The sequence below is a fragment of the Hyperolius riggenbachi genome, chromosome 8, assembly GCF_040937935.1.
Source record: "Hyperolius riggenbachi isolate aHypRig1 chromosome 8, aHypRig1.pri, whole genome shotgun sequence".
Classification (NCBI taxonomy): domain Eukaryota; kingdom Metazoa; phylum Chordata; class Amphibia; order Anura; family Hyperoliidae; genus Hyperolius; species Hyperolius riggenbachi.
This window is the reverse complement of record NC_090653.1, coordinates 292963759-292984079: the sequence shown is the minus strand read 5'-3', so window position 1 is coordinate 292984079 and position 20321 is coordinate 292963759. Positions and strand designations below refer to the sequence as shown.

The following is a 20321-nucleotide window of genomic DNA, read 5'->3' as shown; positions in this document are numbered from 1 at the left end:
ATGTATCAACTCCGCAGCTTCCTGTGCTTCCACAAGCCTACCGCCTGCCTACCGATAGCCTAGTTTAGGGAATTTCCGCACTGCTACCGCAACTGGACACATTTTTATGAATGCGCAGCCAGAAGTCTAAAACACCGACAGCGTTTTTTTCCCACACAGATTCTCTTTACTGACAACAGGTTTATGAATGATAGCCATAGTGGACTGCACGACCGCTGTTTGGAACCTAGGCCTAATGTTAATTGACAGCCATTTTTTTTTGGGGGGGGGGGGGGGGGGGGGGGATTTGAAGTCCCCACATCATCAATTAGTGTTCCCCTTTGCAAAATAATGATGATACATGCCTCATTTACCCTAAAAACACCTTTTAAAGCAATTTAAAGGGCACTTCCGGTTTTTCTATTCAGATATCCAAATAGCCCGGATATCCACTGATAATGCGACTGGATATCCGCGTTCACGCGGATATCTAAAAGGCCGGATACGGATATCCGAATCGGATCGGGATATCTTGGTATCCAGATCCGGATCAATTCGGATTTTAAAAAGCACTATCCGAGCATCCCTGTTAATCACTACTAATCACAATGAAATGATCTATATCTTGTTTTTCTCACCACCAATGGGGCTTTTTGGGGTTAATATTTGTTTTCAGTAATTACTTTATTTTCTATGCATTTTAAAGGGAAAACAAGGAAAAAATGAAAAAATACACTTTCTCCAATTTCATCCCCCATAGTTTTAATATAAACACTGCTACTGTACATAAAACCCACACATTTTATCTGCCTATTTGTCCTGGTTATCACAAGATTTTAATTATGTCCCTAGTACAAAGTATGGTGACAATATAGTATTTGGAAATAAAGGTGTATTTTTTCTTGGTGTTTTTTCCCCCAGCTATTTTCACGCGCACGTGCGTGGGGATGCATGTGAACGTGCGGGAGCGCGCATGCGCACAGCAGCAGCAACACTGTCTGACCATTAAGAGGCTCTAGCAGGACGTTTTTATAAGTCAGCTTGTCACAAAGTGGTTAAGTTAAGAGTGCTAATAATTTTGTCCAGCCCATTTTTTTAAGTTTTATGTAAAAATAGCATGCCTTATCAAAGATATCACACCTTATCAAAGTTAACACGCCTTATCAGAGTAGCATAGCATAGAGCGCTACAAACCCTTTGATACATGCACCGCCCACTGACATCTGACACATGCACCACCCACTGACATATGATGCATGCTCCACCCACTGTTTACTATATCAAGAGTCAGAGTCATGTAGGGGCAAAAAAGCATGTTTACTATAACAGAAGTTTTATTATATCCAGGTTTACTATACCAGGCGTTACATAGTTACATAGTTATTTTGGTTGAAAAAAGACATACGTCCATCGAGTTCAACCAGTATAAAGTACAACACCAGCCTGCTCCCTATATCCCTGTTGATCCAGAGGAAGGCGTTACTCTCATAGACTTATCATCAGGGGAGGACTGGAACCTTTTGGCCTGGGGGGAAAACACAAACTAGAGGCTGGACTACTGCAATGCCCTTTATGCTGGCCTCCCCAAAAAAGACCTGCGTCGCCTGCAATTAGTGCAGAATGCTGCTGCCAGATTGCTAACCAACCAGCCTCGCCACTGTCACATTACACCGATCCTTCGCTCACTGCACTGGCTACCAGTAGAATGGAGAATACTCTTCAAGATTGGACTGCTGACATTCAAATCCCTGCACAATCTGGGCCCTGGATACATGAAGGACTTGCTGAAGCTGCACCACACCTCTCACAACCTCAGATCAGCAAGTTCTATAAACTTGGTCACTCCCAGAGTGCACCTCAAAAAATCTGGAGACAGAGCCTTCTGTCATGCTGCCCCTACTCTTTGGAACTCCCTACCACACCCAGTAAAGACAGCACCATCCCTGGAGCTATTCAAATCCAGACTGAAAAGCCACCTGTTTAGCCTGGCATTTCCAGATGTATAAAATTCTTCCTCTGTACCACGATGGTCGGAGCCATGCTTATGCGCTTTGAGTCCCACGGGAGAAAAGCGCTTTACAAATGTTATTTGTTGTTGTTGTTGTTGTAGAGGCCCGTTTTTACGGCAGCCCCAGCCCAAATGACATCACACACGTGCCCCACGTGCTATATGCCGGTATTCACGTGAGAAATACAGCAAGGACACTTGAGGGACAGTGTGACAGGTAAAGTATAAATGTGCTGCCACCGGGGGGCACATAATACATTTTGAGTTACAACAGTCAGGGTTGCTATCTCTTACACAAGTCCTGCAAGCAGCTCTTCTGGAGTCTAGGGACTGTCTGCAAGCAGCCCTTCTGGAGTCTAGGGACTGTCGAAAACTTTTCAACCTAGACAATATCTTATGTAGCTGTGCACATGCAGTTAACAATGGTGAGAGACCAGACAGATTTTTTCCCACGGACCCTGCAGGTAAGCCTCTGCTCTGTATCATGCTGTGTATATTTACTAGCTTGCCCGCCCTGCAATTGCTCTGTAATTGTGCGTTTATTTCCCTCATTCAGTCTAGTGTTTCACATTGCCTTATACAAAAACCTGAATTCACCAGGCACAGTGCCAGCACTAAATCATTAAATGAGAGGCAGCCTGGGGGGAAATCTCGCCCCTTCCCCCCTGGCCAGTCCTCCCCTGCTTATCATGGAGATTGGCCGGGACTTGGAGAGGTAGTTTACTATACCAGAGTTTATTATTATGAGATTATACTGTAGTGATCCTTTAAAGCAACACTAAAGTGACCTGAAAAGATAATTAGATGGAGTAATTGTTATTTTTGTTTAAGTTAGCCAAAAAAATGGTATAATCCTGATCCAAAAGTTCCTACATGAGCTATAGAAGACTTATAGAAGGCATATGTACTGTATATTATCTGTCGCAATTCTTTATTTTTTTACTACTGCACAGGGGGTGATTGCATCAAGCGGAGTACGGGTAAGAGGTCAGATCTCTATTCCTTAACCGGATCCGAACTGACGGAGTTGAAATCTATATCCTGCTTGTGGCTGTGTGGATCTGACAGGATGTAGATTTCAAACATCGTCACCACGCGGTTCCATCACTCCCGCCAATCGCGCCGCTGTCTCCCCGCTGGAGATCACTTGCCCTGCCATCTACATGATGGCAGAGCTGTGTGAGTCAGGCAGGAGCCGATTTCATTGGCTTACATTGAATGACAGCGTCAGGAGCCAATGAAAGCGGCTCCTGACCTGCTCACATGACTCTGCCGTCATAGAGACGGTGGAGAGAGGGACCTGCGGTAGGGACAGAGCGGTGTTACCGGCTGGAGCAGCGGATTATTGCGGCGATTCATCGGTATTCGTTGGTAAGTGGCGCTTTACAGTACCAGCCGTCTCTGGTCCTTTATAGGACCTCTGTTTTGAAAATCTTAAAATTTAAAATACATGTAAACATATACAAATAAGAAGTACATTTTTTCCACAGTAAAATGAGCCATAAATTACTTTTCTCCTATGTTGCTGGCGCTCACAGTAAGCAGTAGAAATCTGACATTACCGACAGATTTTGGACTAGCCCATCTTCTCATTCGGGGTTCTCAGGGTTTTCTTTATTTTTAAAAGCACTTAGTGAATGACAGTTTTCAGGGAATGTCTTTGTAAAGAATAAAGGCCATGCTGAGAATCCCACCTGAAGAGATGGACTAGCCCAAAACCTGTCGGTAATGTCAGATTTCTACTACCTACAGTAAGTGACAGCAACATAGGAGAGAAGTAATATATGGCTCATTTTACTCTGGAAGAAATGTACTTCTTACTTGTATGTGTTTTAAATTTTAAGATTTTCGGGGATTTTAAGGGAGCAGAGACTGATGGTATGTAAATAGTTAAAGTAAAAGAGGGAGGGTAATTTTGGGCTCGTGTCTGGACTTACCCGGTTGGTCTGCTGGATTTATAGGAGATTTCTGGTTACCCCCCAGACCCACATTCCTCCCATTATCCAATTGCAGCTTCAATTGCAGAGACAGATGCAGTGACTGCCCCTGTTTATCTCCTCCAGGGAAATCTTCTGCTTCAATCTAAAACAAAAACAACCACAACCATATTAGCTTGTTAGCATTTAAGAGGATTTGGGCCATTTTTGGAACTTTTCTTCCTACAGTCTCCTTTCCTGACCTCCACATACGCCCAGGCCTGTAAGCAGGGGCGTAGCAATAGGGGTTGCAGAGGTTGTGACCGCATCGGGGCCCTTGGGCCAAAGGGGCCCCGAAGGGCCCTCCCTCAACTACAGTATTACCCATCTATTGGTCCTGTGCTCAAAATAATGACTTCTATAGATACTTTGAATAGTGATAATCATTAACAAACTCCTCCCCATCCCCTTCTTGCACCTCTGACACTGTAGTTGCCATTGGCAGGGATTGCTATGTATAGAGTGCTTGGGGGTAATCAGTAACAAGCTGCTCCCCATCCCCTTCTTGCTCCTCTGACACTGTAGTTGCCATTGGCAGGGATTGCTATGTATAGAGTGCTTGGGGGTAATCAGTAACAAGCTGCTCCCCATCCCCTTCTTGCTCCTCTGACACTGTAGTTGCCATTGGCAGGGATTGCTATGTATAGAGTGCTTGGGGGTAATCAGTAACAAGCTATTTCCCATCCCTTTCTTGCACCTCTGACACTGTAGTTGCCATTGGCAGGGATTGCTATGTATAGAGTGCTTGGGGGTAATCACTAACAAGCTGCTCCCCATCCCCTTCTTGCACCTCTGACACTGTAGCTGCCATTGGCAGGTTTTGGTGCACCGTATCAATTGTTATGTATAGGGTGCTTGGGGGGCCCCATTGTAAAATTTGCATCGGGGCCTACAGCTCCTTAGCTACGCCACTGCCTGTAAGCAGGGCCGGCCTTAGGTTCCACAGTGCCCTGAGCGTAACCAGATTTTGGTGCCCCCCCCCCCATTCATCCTCCGCAGGCACGCACACACGCGCATGTGCAAGATCCCCTTTAGTGTATATATGCAGATCCCCCCTTTAGTGTATATGGGCAGATCCCCTTGTAGTACATATAAATAGATCCCCCCTTTTAATATCCTGTATATATAGCTAGGCAGATGAATAGTGTATAGCAGGCTTTCTCAACCAGGGTTCCCTGAGGACTCTGCAGGGGTTCCTTGGCATTTTCCCCCATCGTGGGGGAAGTATAATAGACAGGGCCGGCCCGCTCATGAGGCGGGGTGAAACATTTGCCTCAGGCGGCAAACTTCTAGGGGCGGCACCCGCCCGGGGGGGCCGGCTGCCGAGCCGGAGGGGTAGCGGGCAGGTCGGGGGTATTGGGCCTAGGGGAGGGGGTCCCTCGCCTGGGTCCCCCGATCTGCGCTCCCCTCCAGCTGTAATTAGGAAGCAGCCGCTTGCAGATCGTAAGAGGCAACGGGCGGGGAGGACTCGCCTTTTCCGCATTCCAGCGAGCGCTCCACTGACGTCACTCCCTGCATCGCCGCACACTGTATTGTAAGTGGACGGCGATGCAGGAAGTGACGTCAGTGGAGCGCATGATGGAACGCGGATAAGGTGAGTCCTCCCCGCCCGTGCCTCTTACGATCTGCAAGCGGCTGCTTCCTAATTACAGCTGGAGGGGAGCGCAGATCGGGGGACCCAGGCAAAGGAGGGGGGGAGTCCGACCCCCCCCCCCCCCCTCCCCACCGCTAGGCCCAATACCCCTGACCTGCCAGCTACCCCTCCGGCTCGGCGGCCGGCCCCCCCGCACCCACGGACGGGGGGGGGGGGCAATTTTCTCCTAAATTTGCCTCAGGCGGCAAAAAGTCTAGGGCCGGCCCTGATAATAGAGCACAATATAATAGGTAGTAGTACTAGTAAGAGTAGAAAAACACAAGGACACCGGGAGCCCGATATCGTGTATTAACGATGCGACACTTGGTCTATTGTAGTGAAAATATACTCACAATTTTTTGGTTGCTTTTGAAGGCAACCACCATCAAAACGTGTGGAGAAGTGCCGTCTCCACTCGGCCTTGTCCGTCGCCGCTCTCGGAGAAAATCACCACTATAATAATATGGTGGTGTAACCTCACTTTATGAGGTGCTATTTAACATAATACACTGTGGGAGGCGCCCTTATGTTTCAAAGTATATCAATGCACGTCAAGCAATCAAAGGTAAGAGTAGAAAATCTTACCTGGTATGAAGACTCATACACATAATGGTAGTAGTAATAAAATTCAGTTTATTAAGCACTAGGGACAACGCGTTTCGCGACCAAGTCGCTTCCTCAGGTCAAAAATCGTGCTTTAGAAAAATAAAAAGCAAAGATGGCGCTCAGACTGAAACATCTTTTTCATAAAATAGTATTCAATCAACATAAAATGCTATACTCTTAAAAACTATACAATTATAGAAGGTTACATTTCCACTATATATACACATCAATGATCAATCAACATAAGATACTATAATCATAAAGATCAGAACGGCACCCCATGTACCAATTATGTATATATATTGGAAATGTAATTGTCTAATACTATATAGTTTTTATGATTATAGTATCTTATGTTGATTGATCATCTCATATGTTACAGATCAGAATTGCACCCTCTGTATTATTTATGTGTATATATAGTGGAAATGTAACCTTCTATAATTGTATAGTTTTTAAGAGTATAGCATTTTATGTTGATTGAATACTATTTTATGAAAAAGATGTTTTAGTCTGAGCGCCATCTTTGCTTTTTATTTTTCTAAAGCACGATATTTGACCTGAGGAAGCGACTTGGTCGCGAAACGCGTTGTCCCTAGTGCTTAATAAACTGAATTTTATTACTACTACCATTATGTGTATGAGTCTTCATACCAGGTAAGATTTTCTACTCTTACCATAAGAGCATAACATAACATAAGGGCGCCTCCCACAGTGTATTATTATAATAGGTAGTACTGTAACAAGAAGCACTAAATTGGGGCATCAGGAGACGGTATAATGAGTGGCAGTGTAATGGGGGTAGTGAAATAAACAGCCACACATACTTTTAAAGACCATGGCTCCTAAAAAATAAATGCAGGGGTTCCTCGAGACCAAAACATAGTTTGTGGGGGTTCCTTGAGATCCAAAAGTTATTTGCAGGGTTCCTCCATGGTAGAAAGGTTGAGAAAGGCTGGTGTATAGTGTACAAGCAGATCCCCTTTAGCGTATATAGACACCCCCTCCCACCCCACTTCCCCAACCGGGAGGCAGTTGGGGAATGTTACTTTTCTGCTTGTAGCTGGGGACAGAAGATGGCCAGGAGTGACAAGCAGGTCTCTCTCTGATTAGTGCGCAGCGCAGACATCGCCTGTGAGCGAGGGGCGGGGCTACTGGCACGCACGGCTCACACAGACTCAGCAAGAGGCAGCAGCAGGTTCCTGGAGTCTTCGCCCCATCATCCCTCAGGGGGTGGAGCTACCACTTGCAGCAGCCACAGATGGATCTGGAGCCCACAGCCAGCAATGCGGCCAGGGCCAGTTGAATGCACATCACATGCGCAGGGGCGTAGCAATAGGGGGTGCAGAGGTAGCGACCGCATCGGGGCCCTTGGGCCAGAGGGGCCCCGAAGGGTCCACCTGCTATCACAGTATTAGCTTTTTGTTGGTCCTGTGCTGGTAATAATCACTTCTATAGATGCTTTGAATAGTAGTAATCCTTAACATACTGTTCCCCCATCCCCTTCTTGCAACTCTGACACTGGGGTTGTCCTTTGCAGGTTTTGATGCGCCGAATCAATTGTTATGCATAGAGTGCTTGGGGGGCCCCATGTAAAACTTGCACCGGGGCCCACGGCTCTTTTGCTACGCCACTGCACATGCGCCCCCCTTCTGGAAGCCGACACCCTATGCGACCGCTCCGGTCCCTCAGGTCAAAGGCCGGCCAAGCCTGTAAGCTATCATTGTGCCCATGTAGGAGAATAAGGGGTGACCCACACTGCAGGACACCATGGCCTCAATTCACTAAGCTTAACTCCTGTCTTTAATAACTCTTTTGAGCTGTTTTACAGTTATCACAATTATATCACCATGGTGATAACAGTAAAACAGCTCAGAAGAGTTATTAAAGACAGGAGTTAAGTTTAGTGAATTGAGGCCCATCTCTGGAGTATGTATTGCTATCAGATGGGCGCTGGGCGGTGTCACAAATAGTAAAATATTGGTCATTTTAAATGACTGATATTTTATTATGCGCTACCCGGCAAGTATCCTAACCTTAACTTTCTCTAGACGTGCCTAACCTCCCCCCCCCCCCCCCCCCCCCGGTTGGTGCCACCCCCCTTGTAGGTGCCTAACCCTAAAATCCCACCTATCTTCTAACGCTAACCTCCCCCATAGGGATGGGGGTTTAACTAGGAGACCGAGCAGGTGTGCACATTTTCAAAGATTTCATGCTGAAATTGATTGAAAATCTTTGTATAGCGTGTGAAGGGATACGAGCGGTTGGATCTATCTGTTGGCCCAATCGAGCAGTTGGATCTATCTGTTGACCCTATCGATCAGTGCTCCCCTCTCCCCCCCCCCCCCCCCCGAATGCTCCTAGCTCCCCCTTCCCCGGTGTGATGGTGGATGGTTATATGTGCAATAACAGACAACTTTCAGCACTGAAAAAATCAATTAACCCTTTGCACACTCACATGCAAATGTTCAAACAAATGCATTCACAGATTTACTCATCCAGGCACAACTGTTATCCCTACAGCTAAATTAAAAGCCAGGGTTTTAGTTCACAGAAGAATGCATTCTTATGCTTAGTCACCTATACTGCGTAGAAGTACCCAGGTAAACATAGGTGTCCTAACTCTGGCCCTGTAACATGCATAGTGCAGACATGTAAACACATTCATTGCATCAAACCTATCAATGGATCAGGAGCACACATCCTAACTTCCTCTCCTGGGAAAGACAGTGCATCTTACCAATCGCACAAGGGAGCTAATGTTATGTGTCCATGTGCACCATGCGCATACACCAGCATAAGCTGTCTGCATGCTGACAAACATACAGGGGAAGGGGGGAGTGCACCGAATTGGACCCTAGCCACAGGGGTCAATGATAAGAATAAACATACATATATCCAGGCACATCGCCTCTAGTTAGGACATTAAATAAATTATTAGGGAAAGGGAGGTGCTGAAGGGGGTGTGGCTAGAAACAGCAAAAATCAATTAACCCTTCGCACACTCACATGCAAATGTTCAAACAAATGCATTCACAGATTTACTCATCCAGGCACAACTGGATGAGTAAATCTGTAACTAGAATTAAAAGCCAGGGTTTTAGTTCACAGAAGAATGCATTCTTATGCTTAGTCACCTATACTGCGTATAGTTAGGACACCTATGTTTACCTGGGTACTTCTACGCAGTATAGGTGACTAAGCATAAGAATGCATTCTTCTGTGAACTAAAACCCTGGCTTTTAATTTAGCTGTAGGGATAAGAGTTGTGCCTGGATGAGTAAATCTGTGAATGCATTTGTTTGAACATTTGCATGTGAGTGTGCGAAGGGTTAATTGATTTTTGCTGTTTCTAGCCACACCCCCTTCAGCACCTCCCTTTCCCTAATAATTTATTTAATGTCCTAACTAGAGGCGATGTGCCTGGATATATGTATGTTTAACTTTCAGCACTGACCTGCTTCTCCAGCTCGTCCTCTGACTGTTCCTCTGGCTCCTCCTCTGTCTGCTCCTCCAACTCCTCCTCCGGCTCCTCCTCTCTCTGCTCTTCCAGTTTGTCCTCTGTCTGTTCCTCCGGCTCCTCCTCTGTCAGCGCCTCTGGCTCCGCCTCTCTTTGCTGTCCAAGCCCCTCCTCTGTTTTCTCCTTTGGCTCCGCCTCTCTCTGCTGTCCGAGCCCCACCTCTGTTTGCTCCTCTGGCTCCGTCTCTCTCTGCTGTCCGAGCCCCACCTCTGTTTGCTCCTCTGGCTCTGCCTCTCTCTGCTGTCCGGACCCCACCTCTGTTTGCTCTTCTGACTCCACCCCTGTTGGCTCCCTCTCTGTATGCTGTCTGAGCTCTATCACAAAACATCTGCAAGTAAATAAAAAAACAATAATAATATTTTAAAACCAAACACAAAGAGACCGAAGTCAATTAAAAATCACCTGTGATCTGGTAGATTTGATAAATACTGTCTGATATTAGGTTGTAAGTTTTGCGATTTTTCTGGTGTTTGTGATTTTTGTGTGCACAAGGGCCCGTATCCACTACACACGGTGCAATCATTGCACTGCTCTGCATCCAAACTGCCACTATTATTAGTCAATGGAACTGTTTCCATTGATGCAAATTTTTGTTTGTGATGTGGCTAAAAATATGGATGGCATGCTGCAGTTTCCCACAGCAGTCATCTGAGTCCCGTAGGGCTAGTGGAAACAAGACTTTAATATGTGAATTTTCAAAATGTGATTTTTTTTTTAATGTTAATTTACATAAAAATGAACTTAATTGACTTCGAAAACCGCATGCAAAGTTTTGCACATAGGGCAATTTTTCTGTGATATTTTTTTGGACTTGCCATTAAAGCGGATCTGAACTGTAAAAAATACGCAACAGCATAATCAACTTTAAAGAAAAACATTTCTTTGTTACAGATGATACAAATCCTGCAATAAATCTGCAGTGTGTCTACTTCCTGCTTTCATGGAGGCAGACGTATTGTTAACATTCTGCGTTTACAAATTAGCTGCTCTGCCGGGGCAGAGGAGATTCCTGAGCTGACACAGCTGAGAGATCAAATTACAGTGGTGATTAGTTACCGATGAGGCGACATTAGACAGGCTAAACTCTCTAAATACATACAGGGTGCATTTCTCTCTTCAGTCCTGTGCAAGTTCAGGTCCATCTTCTACAGCGGTGTACAGAGTGCATAGTCATGTCACTGACTGTCCCCAGAGGAGCTCACACTCTAATCCTACCATAGTCATAGTCTAATGTCCTACCATATTATTATGTATTTATATAGCACTGACATCTTCTGCAGCACATTACAGAGTACATAGTCATGTCACTGACTGTCCTCAGAGGAGCTCACAGTCTAATCCTACCATAGTCATAGTCTAATGTCCTACCATATTATTATTATGTGTTTATATAGCACTGACATCTCCTGCAGCACATTACAGAGTACATAGTCATGTCACTGACTGTCCTCAGAGAAGCTCACACTCTAATCCTACCATAGTCATACTCTAATGTCCTACCATATTATTATTATGTATTTATATAGCACTGACATCTCCTGCAGCACTGTACAGAGTACATAGTCATGTCACTGACTGTCCTCAGAGGAGCTTACACTCTAATCCTACCATAGTCATAGTGTAATGTCCTACCATATTATTATTGTGTATTTATATAGCACTGACATCTCCTGCAGCACTGTACAGAGTACATAGTCATGCCACTGACTGTCCTCAGGGGAGCTCACAGTCTAATCCTACCATAGTCATAGTCTAATGTCCTACCATATTATTATTATGTATTTATATAGCACTGACATCTTCTGCAGCACATTACAGAGTACATAGTCATGTCACTGACTGTCCTCAGAGGAGCTCACACTCTAATCCTACCATAGTCATACTCTAATGTCCTACCATATTATCATTATGTATTTATATAGCACTGACACCTTCTGCAGCACATTACAGAGTACATAGTCCTGTCACTGACTGTTCTCAGAGGAGCTCACACTCTAATCCTACCATAGTCATAGTCTAATGTCCTACTATGTTATTATTATGTATTTATATAGCACTGACATTTCCTGCAGCACATTACAGAGTACATAGTCAGCGTACGTTAAAAAAGGGCGCCGGGAAAAAAGGGCGCAGGGTTTTAAAAGATAATCATGAATAACGTTTAAAAAAAATTGTGTTATATTTCGTTTAAAAATAATGTTTTATAAAGTTATAAATCATTAAATAATGTGTATAAAATCGGCAATTTTAAAAACGTTAATCTTCCCTGTTTAAAAATTGAAATTTATAATGTTTTATAAAACATTAATAAGAATTTTACTAAAGCTATACCTAACCCTACTCTCACACAGAACCCTCCCTGTACCTATCCCTAACCCCTAGACCCCCCTGTTGGTGCCTAACCCTAAGACCCCCCTGTTGGTGCCTAACCCTAAGACCCCCCTGGTGGTGCCTAACCCTAAGACCCCCCTGTTGGTGCCTAACCCTAAGACCCCCCTGTTGGTGCCTAACCCTAAGACCCCCCTGTTGGTGCCTAACCCTAAGACCCCCCTGTTAGTGCCTAACCCTAAGACCCCCCTGTTGGTGCCTAAACCTAAGACCCCCCTGTTGGTGCCTAAACCTAAGACCCCCCTGTGATAAGCATTAATAACGTTTTAAAAAAATATGGTGCGGTTTTTTGTTTAAAAATGAAAAAAAAAAAAAAAAAAAAAAAATTGTACGGTTTTTCGTTTAAAAGTAATGTTTTAAAAATATTGGACTGTTTTTCGTTTAAAAATAATGTTTTAAAAATTATAAATCATTAAATAATGTGTAATCATGAGAAACAGTTATAAAACATTAAAAGTCTCCGGGCGCCGCTTTTAAAACGTTATTTTTCTCCGGCGCCCTTTTTTCCTGTTGGGCGCCGATTTAAACGATATTTATTATGGGAGTGAATGGCGGCGCCCTTTTTGTCCACCTGCCTCTGGCAGCTGGCTAATGGTGTAATGGTTAAGGGCTCTGCCTCTGACACAGGAGACCAGGGTTCGAATCTCGGCTCTGCCTGTTCAGTAAGCCAGCACTAATTCAGTAGGAGACCTTAGGCAAGTCTCCCTTACACTGCTACTGCCAATAGAGCGTGCCCTAGTGGTTGCTGCTCTGCTCTGGCGCTTTGAGTCCGCAAGGAGAAAAGTGCAATATAAATGTTATTTGTCTTGTCTTGTCTTGTCTTGCCTCATGCGCCCAAATTTCCTGCTTCCATAGCCATGTCACTAACTGTCCCTCAGAGGAGCTCACACTCTAATCCTACCACAGTCATAGTGTAATGTCCTACCATATCATTATTATGTAGGGCTCTTGGAATTATGAGCTAGGTTACACTAGTATATTGTTGTCATCACTGGTCCGTCTATGTTCACAGCTTGTATCATTGCTTCAATCCATGGACTCAGTGCACATTTACTGCATTCCTTGCTTGTGTTAACCTGTTAATTTCTCTATGTATTTGTATGATCATTGTGTTAACAGCTGCTGATGTTTACAGGCTTTACTGAGCCTCAATGTTTGTAATACTGTTGTGCTTCTTTTCTTAACACAATACAATTTTTGAGCAAATCATTATTGGTGTGCGGATCATTTTATATAGATCTAGTAAGTTATGGTTGTGGTCTTATCCACGATCCAGCACCCATGTTAAGCCTCACATAAGTCTATTGCTAAGTTATGCAAATTTGTGCATCAGGTGTGCAACCTTCTTTTTGATTACATAGTCTAATGTCCTACCATATTATTATTATGTATTTATATAGCACTGACATCTTCTGCAGCACATTACAGAGTACAGATTCATGTCACTGACTGTCCTCAGAGGAGCTCACACTCTAATCCTACCATAGCCATAGTCTAATGTCCTACCATATTATTATTATGTATTTATATAGCACTGACATCTCCTGCAGCACATTACAGAGTACATAGCCATGTCACTGACTGTCCTCAGAGGAGCTCACAGTCTAATCCCTACCATAGTCATAGTCTAATGTCCTACCATATTATTATGTATTTATATAGCACTGACATCTTCTGCAGCACATTACAGAGTACAGATTCATGTCACTGACTGTCCTCAGAGGAGCTCACACTCTAATCCTACCATAGTCATACTCTAATGTCCTACCATATTATTATTATGTATTTATATAGCACTGACATCTCCTGCAGCACATTACAGAGTACATAGTCATGTCACTGACTGTCCTCGGAGGGGCTCACACTCTAATCCTACCATAGTCATAGTCTAATGTCCTACCATATTATTATTATGTATTTATATAGCACTGATATCTTCTGCAGCACATTACAGAGTACATAGTCATGTCACTGACTGTCCTCAGAGGAGCTCACAATCTAATACCTACCATAGTCATAGTCTAATGTCCTACCATATTATTATTATGTATTTATATAGCACTGACATCTTCTGCAGCACATTACAGAGTACATAGCCATGTCACTGACTGTCCTCAGAGGAGCTCACAATCTAATACCTACCATAGTCATAGTCTAATGTCCTACCATATTATTATTATGTATTTATATAGCACTGACATCTCCTGCAGCACATTACAGAGTACATAGTCATGTCACTGACTGTCCTCGGAGGGGCTCACACTCTAATCCTACCATAGTCATAGTCTAATGTCCTACCATATTATTATTATGTATTTATATAGCACTGACATCTTCTGCAGCACATTACAGAGTACATAGCCATGTCACTGACTGTCCTCAGAGGAGCTCACAATCTAATACCTACCATAGTCATAGTCTAATGTCCTACCATATTATTATTATGTATTTATATAGCACTGACATCTTCTGCAGCACTGTACAGAGTACATAGTCATGTCACTGACTGTCCTCAGAGGAGCTCACACTCTAATCCTACCATAGTCATACTCTAATGTCCTACCATATTATTATTATGTATTTATATAGCACTGACATCTCCTGCAGCACATTACAGAGTACATAGTCATGTCACTGACTGTCCTCGGAGGGGCTCACACTCTAATCCTACCATAGTCATAGTCTAATGTCCTACCATATTATTATTATGTATTTATATAGCACTGATATCTTCTGCAGCACATTACAGAGTACATAGTCATGTCACTGACTGTCCTCAGAGGAGCTCACAATCTAATACCTACCATAGTCATAGTCTAATGTCCTACCATATTATTATTATGTATTTATATAGCACTGACATCTTCTGCAGCACATTACAGAGTACATAGCCATGTCACTGACTGTCCTCAGAGGAGCTCACAATCTAATACCTACCATAGTCATAGTCTAATGTCCTACCATATTATTATTATGTATTTATATAGCACTGACATCTCCTGCAGCACATTACAGAGTACATAGTCATGTCACTGACTGTCCTCAGAGGAGCTCACTGTTATAAACTGTTCTTATCACCTTGCTTCGACACCATCGTCTCACAGACTGTGAGATCACTTGACTCTCCACACAGCAAACAGGATATAGACTTGCTCAGGCTTCTTTCAATGTTTCCGTCATTTATTCAAGTCACAGGAATACAGATAGATACATTCATCATATCCTAGCCATGCCAATCTTCATGTTGCGTTATAAGCTCATGATTAGACTCCCTCTTGAAGTCAATCAGATACCTTCTTCCTAACTACGTTACACTAAACTACATATGTACAGCATACATTATATCAGATTACAGAAAGGACGAACATGCTTAGGTCCCAGTCGGCCTTGCGAGCTAGTGCAGAAGGAAGAAGCAGAAGTGAGTTCTCCATTGCTCGCTCCAGATTTAATACCGGCTAGGAAAGAGTTAAATATGACATCATCTTCGCCACCCCCTAAATAAGTCTATTGGTGGACTCACTTGTGGTGTCATCATACACACCTACTCGATTAATAATCGATGAGGCACTTGACCCAGATGCGGGAATGTGAATGTTTAGTAAATATGGCCAATGTTTACTGTTCCTGTCCTGTAAGTGGAGGTCAGAGTAAACCGATGGCCTTCTCTTAGGAACATGTTCTCAGTATCTGCGTGTATCTTCTGCTACACGCAGACCCTGAGATGCCTCTGTCTATTTTAAAGGCATACACTGCGGACAAGCCTTTTACATAAAACTCAGGCCAAGTAACTGAGGCCTACTTAAATTATAACACTCACTATCTAATCCTACTATAGTCATAGTGTAATGTCCTACCATATTATTATTATTATGTATTTATATAGCACTGACATCTCCTGCAGCACATTACAGAGTACATAGTCATGTCACTGACTGTCCTCAGAGGAGCTCACTATCTAATCCTACAATAGTCATAGTCTAATGTCCTACCATAATATTATTATGTATTTATATAGCACTGACATCTCCTGCAGCACATTACAGAGTACATAGTCATGTCACTGGCTGTCCTCAGAGGAGCTCACACTCTAATCCTACCATAGTCATAGTCTAATGTCCTACCATATTATTATTATGTATTTATATAGCACTGACATCTCCTGCAGCACATTACAGAGTACATAGTCATGTCACTGACTGTCCTCAGAGGAGCTCACAATCTAATCCTACCATAGTCATAGTGTAATGTACTACCATATTATTATTATGTATTTATATAGCACTGACATCTCCTGCAGCACATTACAGAGTACATAGTCATGTCACTGACTGTCCTCAGAGGAGCTCACAATCTAATCCTACCATAGTCATAGTGTAATGTACTACCATATTATTATTATGTATTTATATAGCACTGACATCTTCTACAGCACATTACAGAGTACATAGTCATGTCACTGACTGTCCTCAGAGGAGCTCACACTCTAATCCTACCATAGTCATAGTGTAATTTCCTACCATATTATTATTATGTATTTATATAGCACTGACATCTCCTGCAGCACATTACAGAGTACATAGTCATGTCACTGACTGTCCTCAGAGGAGCTCACACTCTAATCCTACCATAGTCATAGTCTAATGTCCTACCATATTATTATTATGTATTTATATAGCGCCAACATCTTCCGCAGCGCTGTACAGAGTACATAGTCATGTCACTGACTGTCCTCAGAGGAGCTCACACTCTAATCCTACCATAGTCATAGTCTAATGTCCTACCATATAATTATTATGTATTTATATAGCGCCAAAATCTTCCGCAGCGCTGTACAGAGTACATAGTCATGTCACTGACTGTCCTCAGAGGAGCTCACACTCTAATCCTGCCATAGTCATAGTCTAATGTCCTACCATATTTTTATTATGTATTTATATAGCACTGACATCTCCTGCAGCACTGTACAGAGTACATAGTCATGTCACTGACTGTCCTCAGGGGAGCTCACAGTCTAATCCTACCATAGTCATAGTCTAATGTCCTTCCATATTATTATTATGTATTTATATAGCACTGACACCTTCTGCAGCACATTACAGAGTACATAGTCATGTCACTGACTGTCCTCGGAGGGGCTCACACTCTAATCCTACCATAGTCATAGTCTAATGTCCTACCATATCATTATTATGTATTTATATAGCACTGACATCTTCTGCAGCACTTTACAGAGTACATAGTCAGGTCACTGACTGTCCTCAGAGGAGCTCACACTCTAATCCTACCATAGTCAGTCTAATGTCCTACCATATTATTAGTATGTATTTATATAGCACTGACATCTTCTGCAGCACATTACAGAGTACATAGTCATGTCACTAACTGTCCCTCAGAGGAGCTCACACTCTAATCCTACCATAGTCATAGTCTAATGTCCTACCATATTATTATTATGTATTTATATAGCACTGACATCTCCTGCAGCACATTACAGAGTACATAGTCAGGTCACTGACTGTCCTCAGAGGAGCTCACACTCTAATCCTACCATAGTCATTGCTATGTTTGTTATGATGGTAATGTGTCTGGTTTGCTCACCTGTGGAGTCTGGACGGTGTTTGGGAATATGCTTTGACATGGAGGCAGCATTTTTGGAAAGCTTTGAAACACGGCGAATTCTCGCCTTCAGTCATTCCTCTCGGTTTCTCATAGCAATTCTGTGTTTGTTCATAGTGGGGAAGAGAATCGCGGCAGCACTGCTTCACCTTCTCCTCGCTGAAACGCCCAGCTGGACAGATTGGAGAGTAACAAGACAACGTCAATCTGTGGCAATGACTGAAATTAAAATCGATTTAGAATGGTTAAAAAAAAACTACATTTTCTTACCCTGTATACTCAGATAAGCCAATCGGCGGATAATCTATGTATGATTTTATACATTTATTATACAGATATTGCTTTGCATGCACAGGTGTGGATTTACATATACTTTTATATGTTTACATATACATATATTTATGTATTAATATGCTGCATAATTTCTACTTAAAGAGGCACTACAGTGAAAATAATGTAATATAAGTGCTTCATTTTTACAATACCTATGTATACCGGTAAGTGATTTAGTCAGTGTCTGCCCATTGAAAGATCTTCCCTGATTTACATTCTGACATTTATCACATGGTGACATTTTTACTGCTGGCAGGTGATGTCAGTGGAAGGAGATGCTACTTGCTTTTTGGCAGATGGAAACAGCTGTAAACAGCTGTTATTTCCCACGATGCAATGAGGTTCACAGACAGGAAACTGTCAGGACCATGGTCCTGACATCACAGCGCCCCCTGATGATCCATTTGAGAAAAGGAATAGATTTCTCATGGGAAAGGGGGTATCAGCTACTGATTGGGATGAAGTTCAATTCTTGTGCTATGGTTTAAACAATTATCCCGTTTTTTTTCGATAAAAATCCTATCGGACATGTTGGAAAAATCTTTATATTCGATCTAACAGTGTAATCAAACAAAATTATCTAATTGAAAAAATTGTACCATGTAACCCCTGATTGCTTTATAGGTCCTTCAGGTTTCCTCCCGGTACCCTCCAGTGTACAACAGTCCCCTCTGAAAGATCGCCAGTCGCGGCCTACTGCGCATGACCAAACCCCTCCTCGATCCTCGGGCGGGAGCGTTCTGAGCGCAGTTCTTGTAGACTTTGGGAGAGCAATCGAGGAGGCATGTGACTAGGACTAGAGTGACCTGGAACCCTGCGAGGGGCTGGAAGAAGTCCCAGGTAGGTAAAAAATATTCCCCGCAAAGTGTAATGGTTAAGGGCTCTGCCTACGACATAGAAGACCAGGGTTCAGCTCTTCCTGTTCAGTAAGCCAGCACCTATTCAGCCAAGAGTCCTTGGGCAAGACTCCCTGCTTACTGACGGCGCCCTAGTGCCTGCAGCTCAGGCGCAATCAGTCCGCCAGGAGAAAAGCGCAATATAATTATTTGTCTTGTCTACTTTATGGGACCCTTTGCTTTCACCAGACATTTGAAGTTTTGGGTTTCCTTTGAGAAGCATTGTTGTTTGTTGTCTCCAATTAATTTCTTGTTATGACCTGTGCTGTGGTCTTCAATGAAGGTGGTAAGTCCTCCGCCCTTCCTCCTTTTAAACTGTTTGTAACCTTTTTATTAGAATTTGGCACCCGTTAGCAGTGCAGTATTATACAGCCCGCCATTGGTGGTTGGGTACCCCCCTTCCTGTATGTTGTTCCCGGGAGGGAGACTACGGACACCGTAATCTGCTGCCCTGAGCGTGGAAGAGTCTGTGACTGCATTCATTTGGTAAGGGCGCCTGGTAAAAAGGGCACCTGATATAGCGAAGATTTCGGCTATAAAAAGGTGCGGGATATAGCCAACATTTTTTGGGGCTGTAAAAAAGGACTGGATATAGCTGAGATTTTTTTTGGCTATAAAGGACACCTGATATAGCCGAGGTTTCAATTTTTTTGGTTATAAAACAGCGCCGGATATGGCTATCCCTGAAACTCCCCTGGTGGTGCCTATCCCAAAGACCCCCCTGGTGGTGCTTAACCCTAAGACCCCCCTGGTGGTGCCTAACCCTAAGACCCCCCAGGTGGTGCCTAACCCTAAGACCCCCCCTGGTGGTGCCTAACCCTAAAGGTCCGTACACACGCCGGACTTTAGGCAACGACGGGTCCGTCGTTGCCTCCCGCTGGGTGGGCGTGCCAGCGACAGTCCGGCGTGTGTACGCTCTGTCGTCAGACTGATACGGCTGTTTCTGAGCGATCCGCCCGGCGGATCGCTCAGGAACAGCCGTATCAGTCTGATGACAGAGCGTACACACGCCGGACTGTCGCTGGCACGCCCACCCAGCGGGAGGCAACGACGGACCCGTCGTTGCCTAAAGTCCGGCGTGTGTACGGACCTTAAGACTACCCTGGTGGTGCCTATCCCTAAGACCCCCCTGGTGGTGCTTAACCCTAAGACCTCCACAGTGGTGCCTAACCCTAAGACCCCCTTGGTGGTGGCCTAACCCCTAAGACGCTATGAAATATGTATTTGCTCATAATGAAAAAAATAAATGCAGAGTACCTACACACACACACACATATACTGTAGTTATACTGTATATATAGACACAATTCTGTATTTATTTATTTTTCACTAGTAAAAAGGCCCGCCCGTTAAAAAATGGGCGCTA

At 43.7% G+C, this 20321-nt stretch overlaps 1 protein-coding gene across 1 annotated transcript in view; it reads right to left on the bottom strand.

The window, feature by feature from the left end:
• Positions 1 to 20321, bottom strand: part of LOC137527986 (involucrin-like) — a 61484-nt gene that overhangs the window by 21180 nt on the left and 19983 nt on the right. Inside the window, exons 6-8 of the mRNA XM_068249151.1 lie at positions 17709 to 17898; positions 9660 to 10050; positions 3925 to 4069 (exon numbers count right to left, since the gene is read on the bottom strand). Coding sequence (XP_068105252.1) covers positions 3925 to 4069; positions 9660 to 10050; positions 17709 to 17898 — 726 coding nt within the window. The remainder of the gene's footprint in view (positions 1 to 3924; positions 4070 to 9659; positions 10051 to 17708; positions 17899 to 20321) is intronic.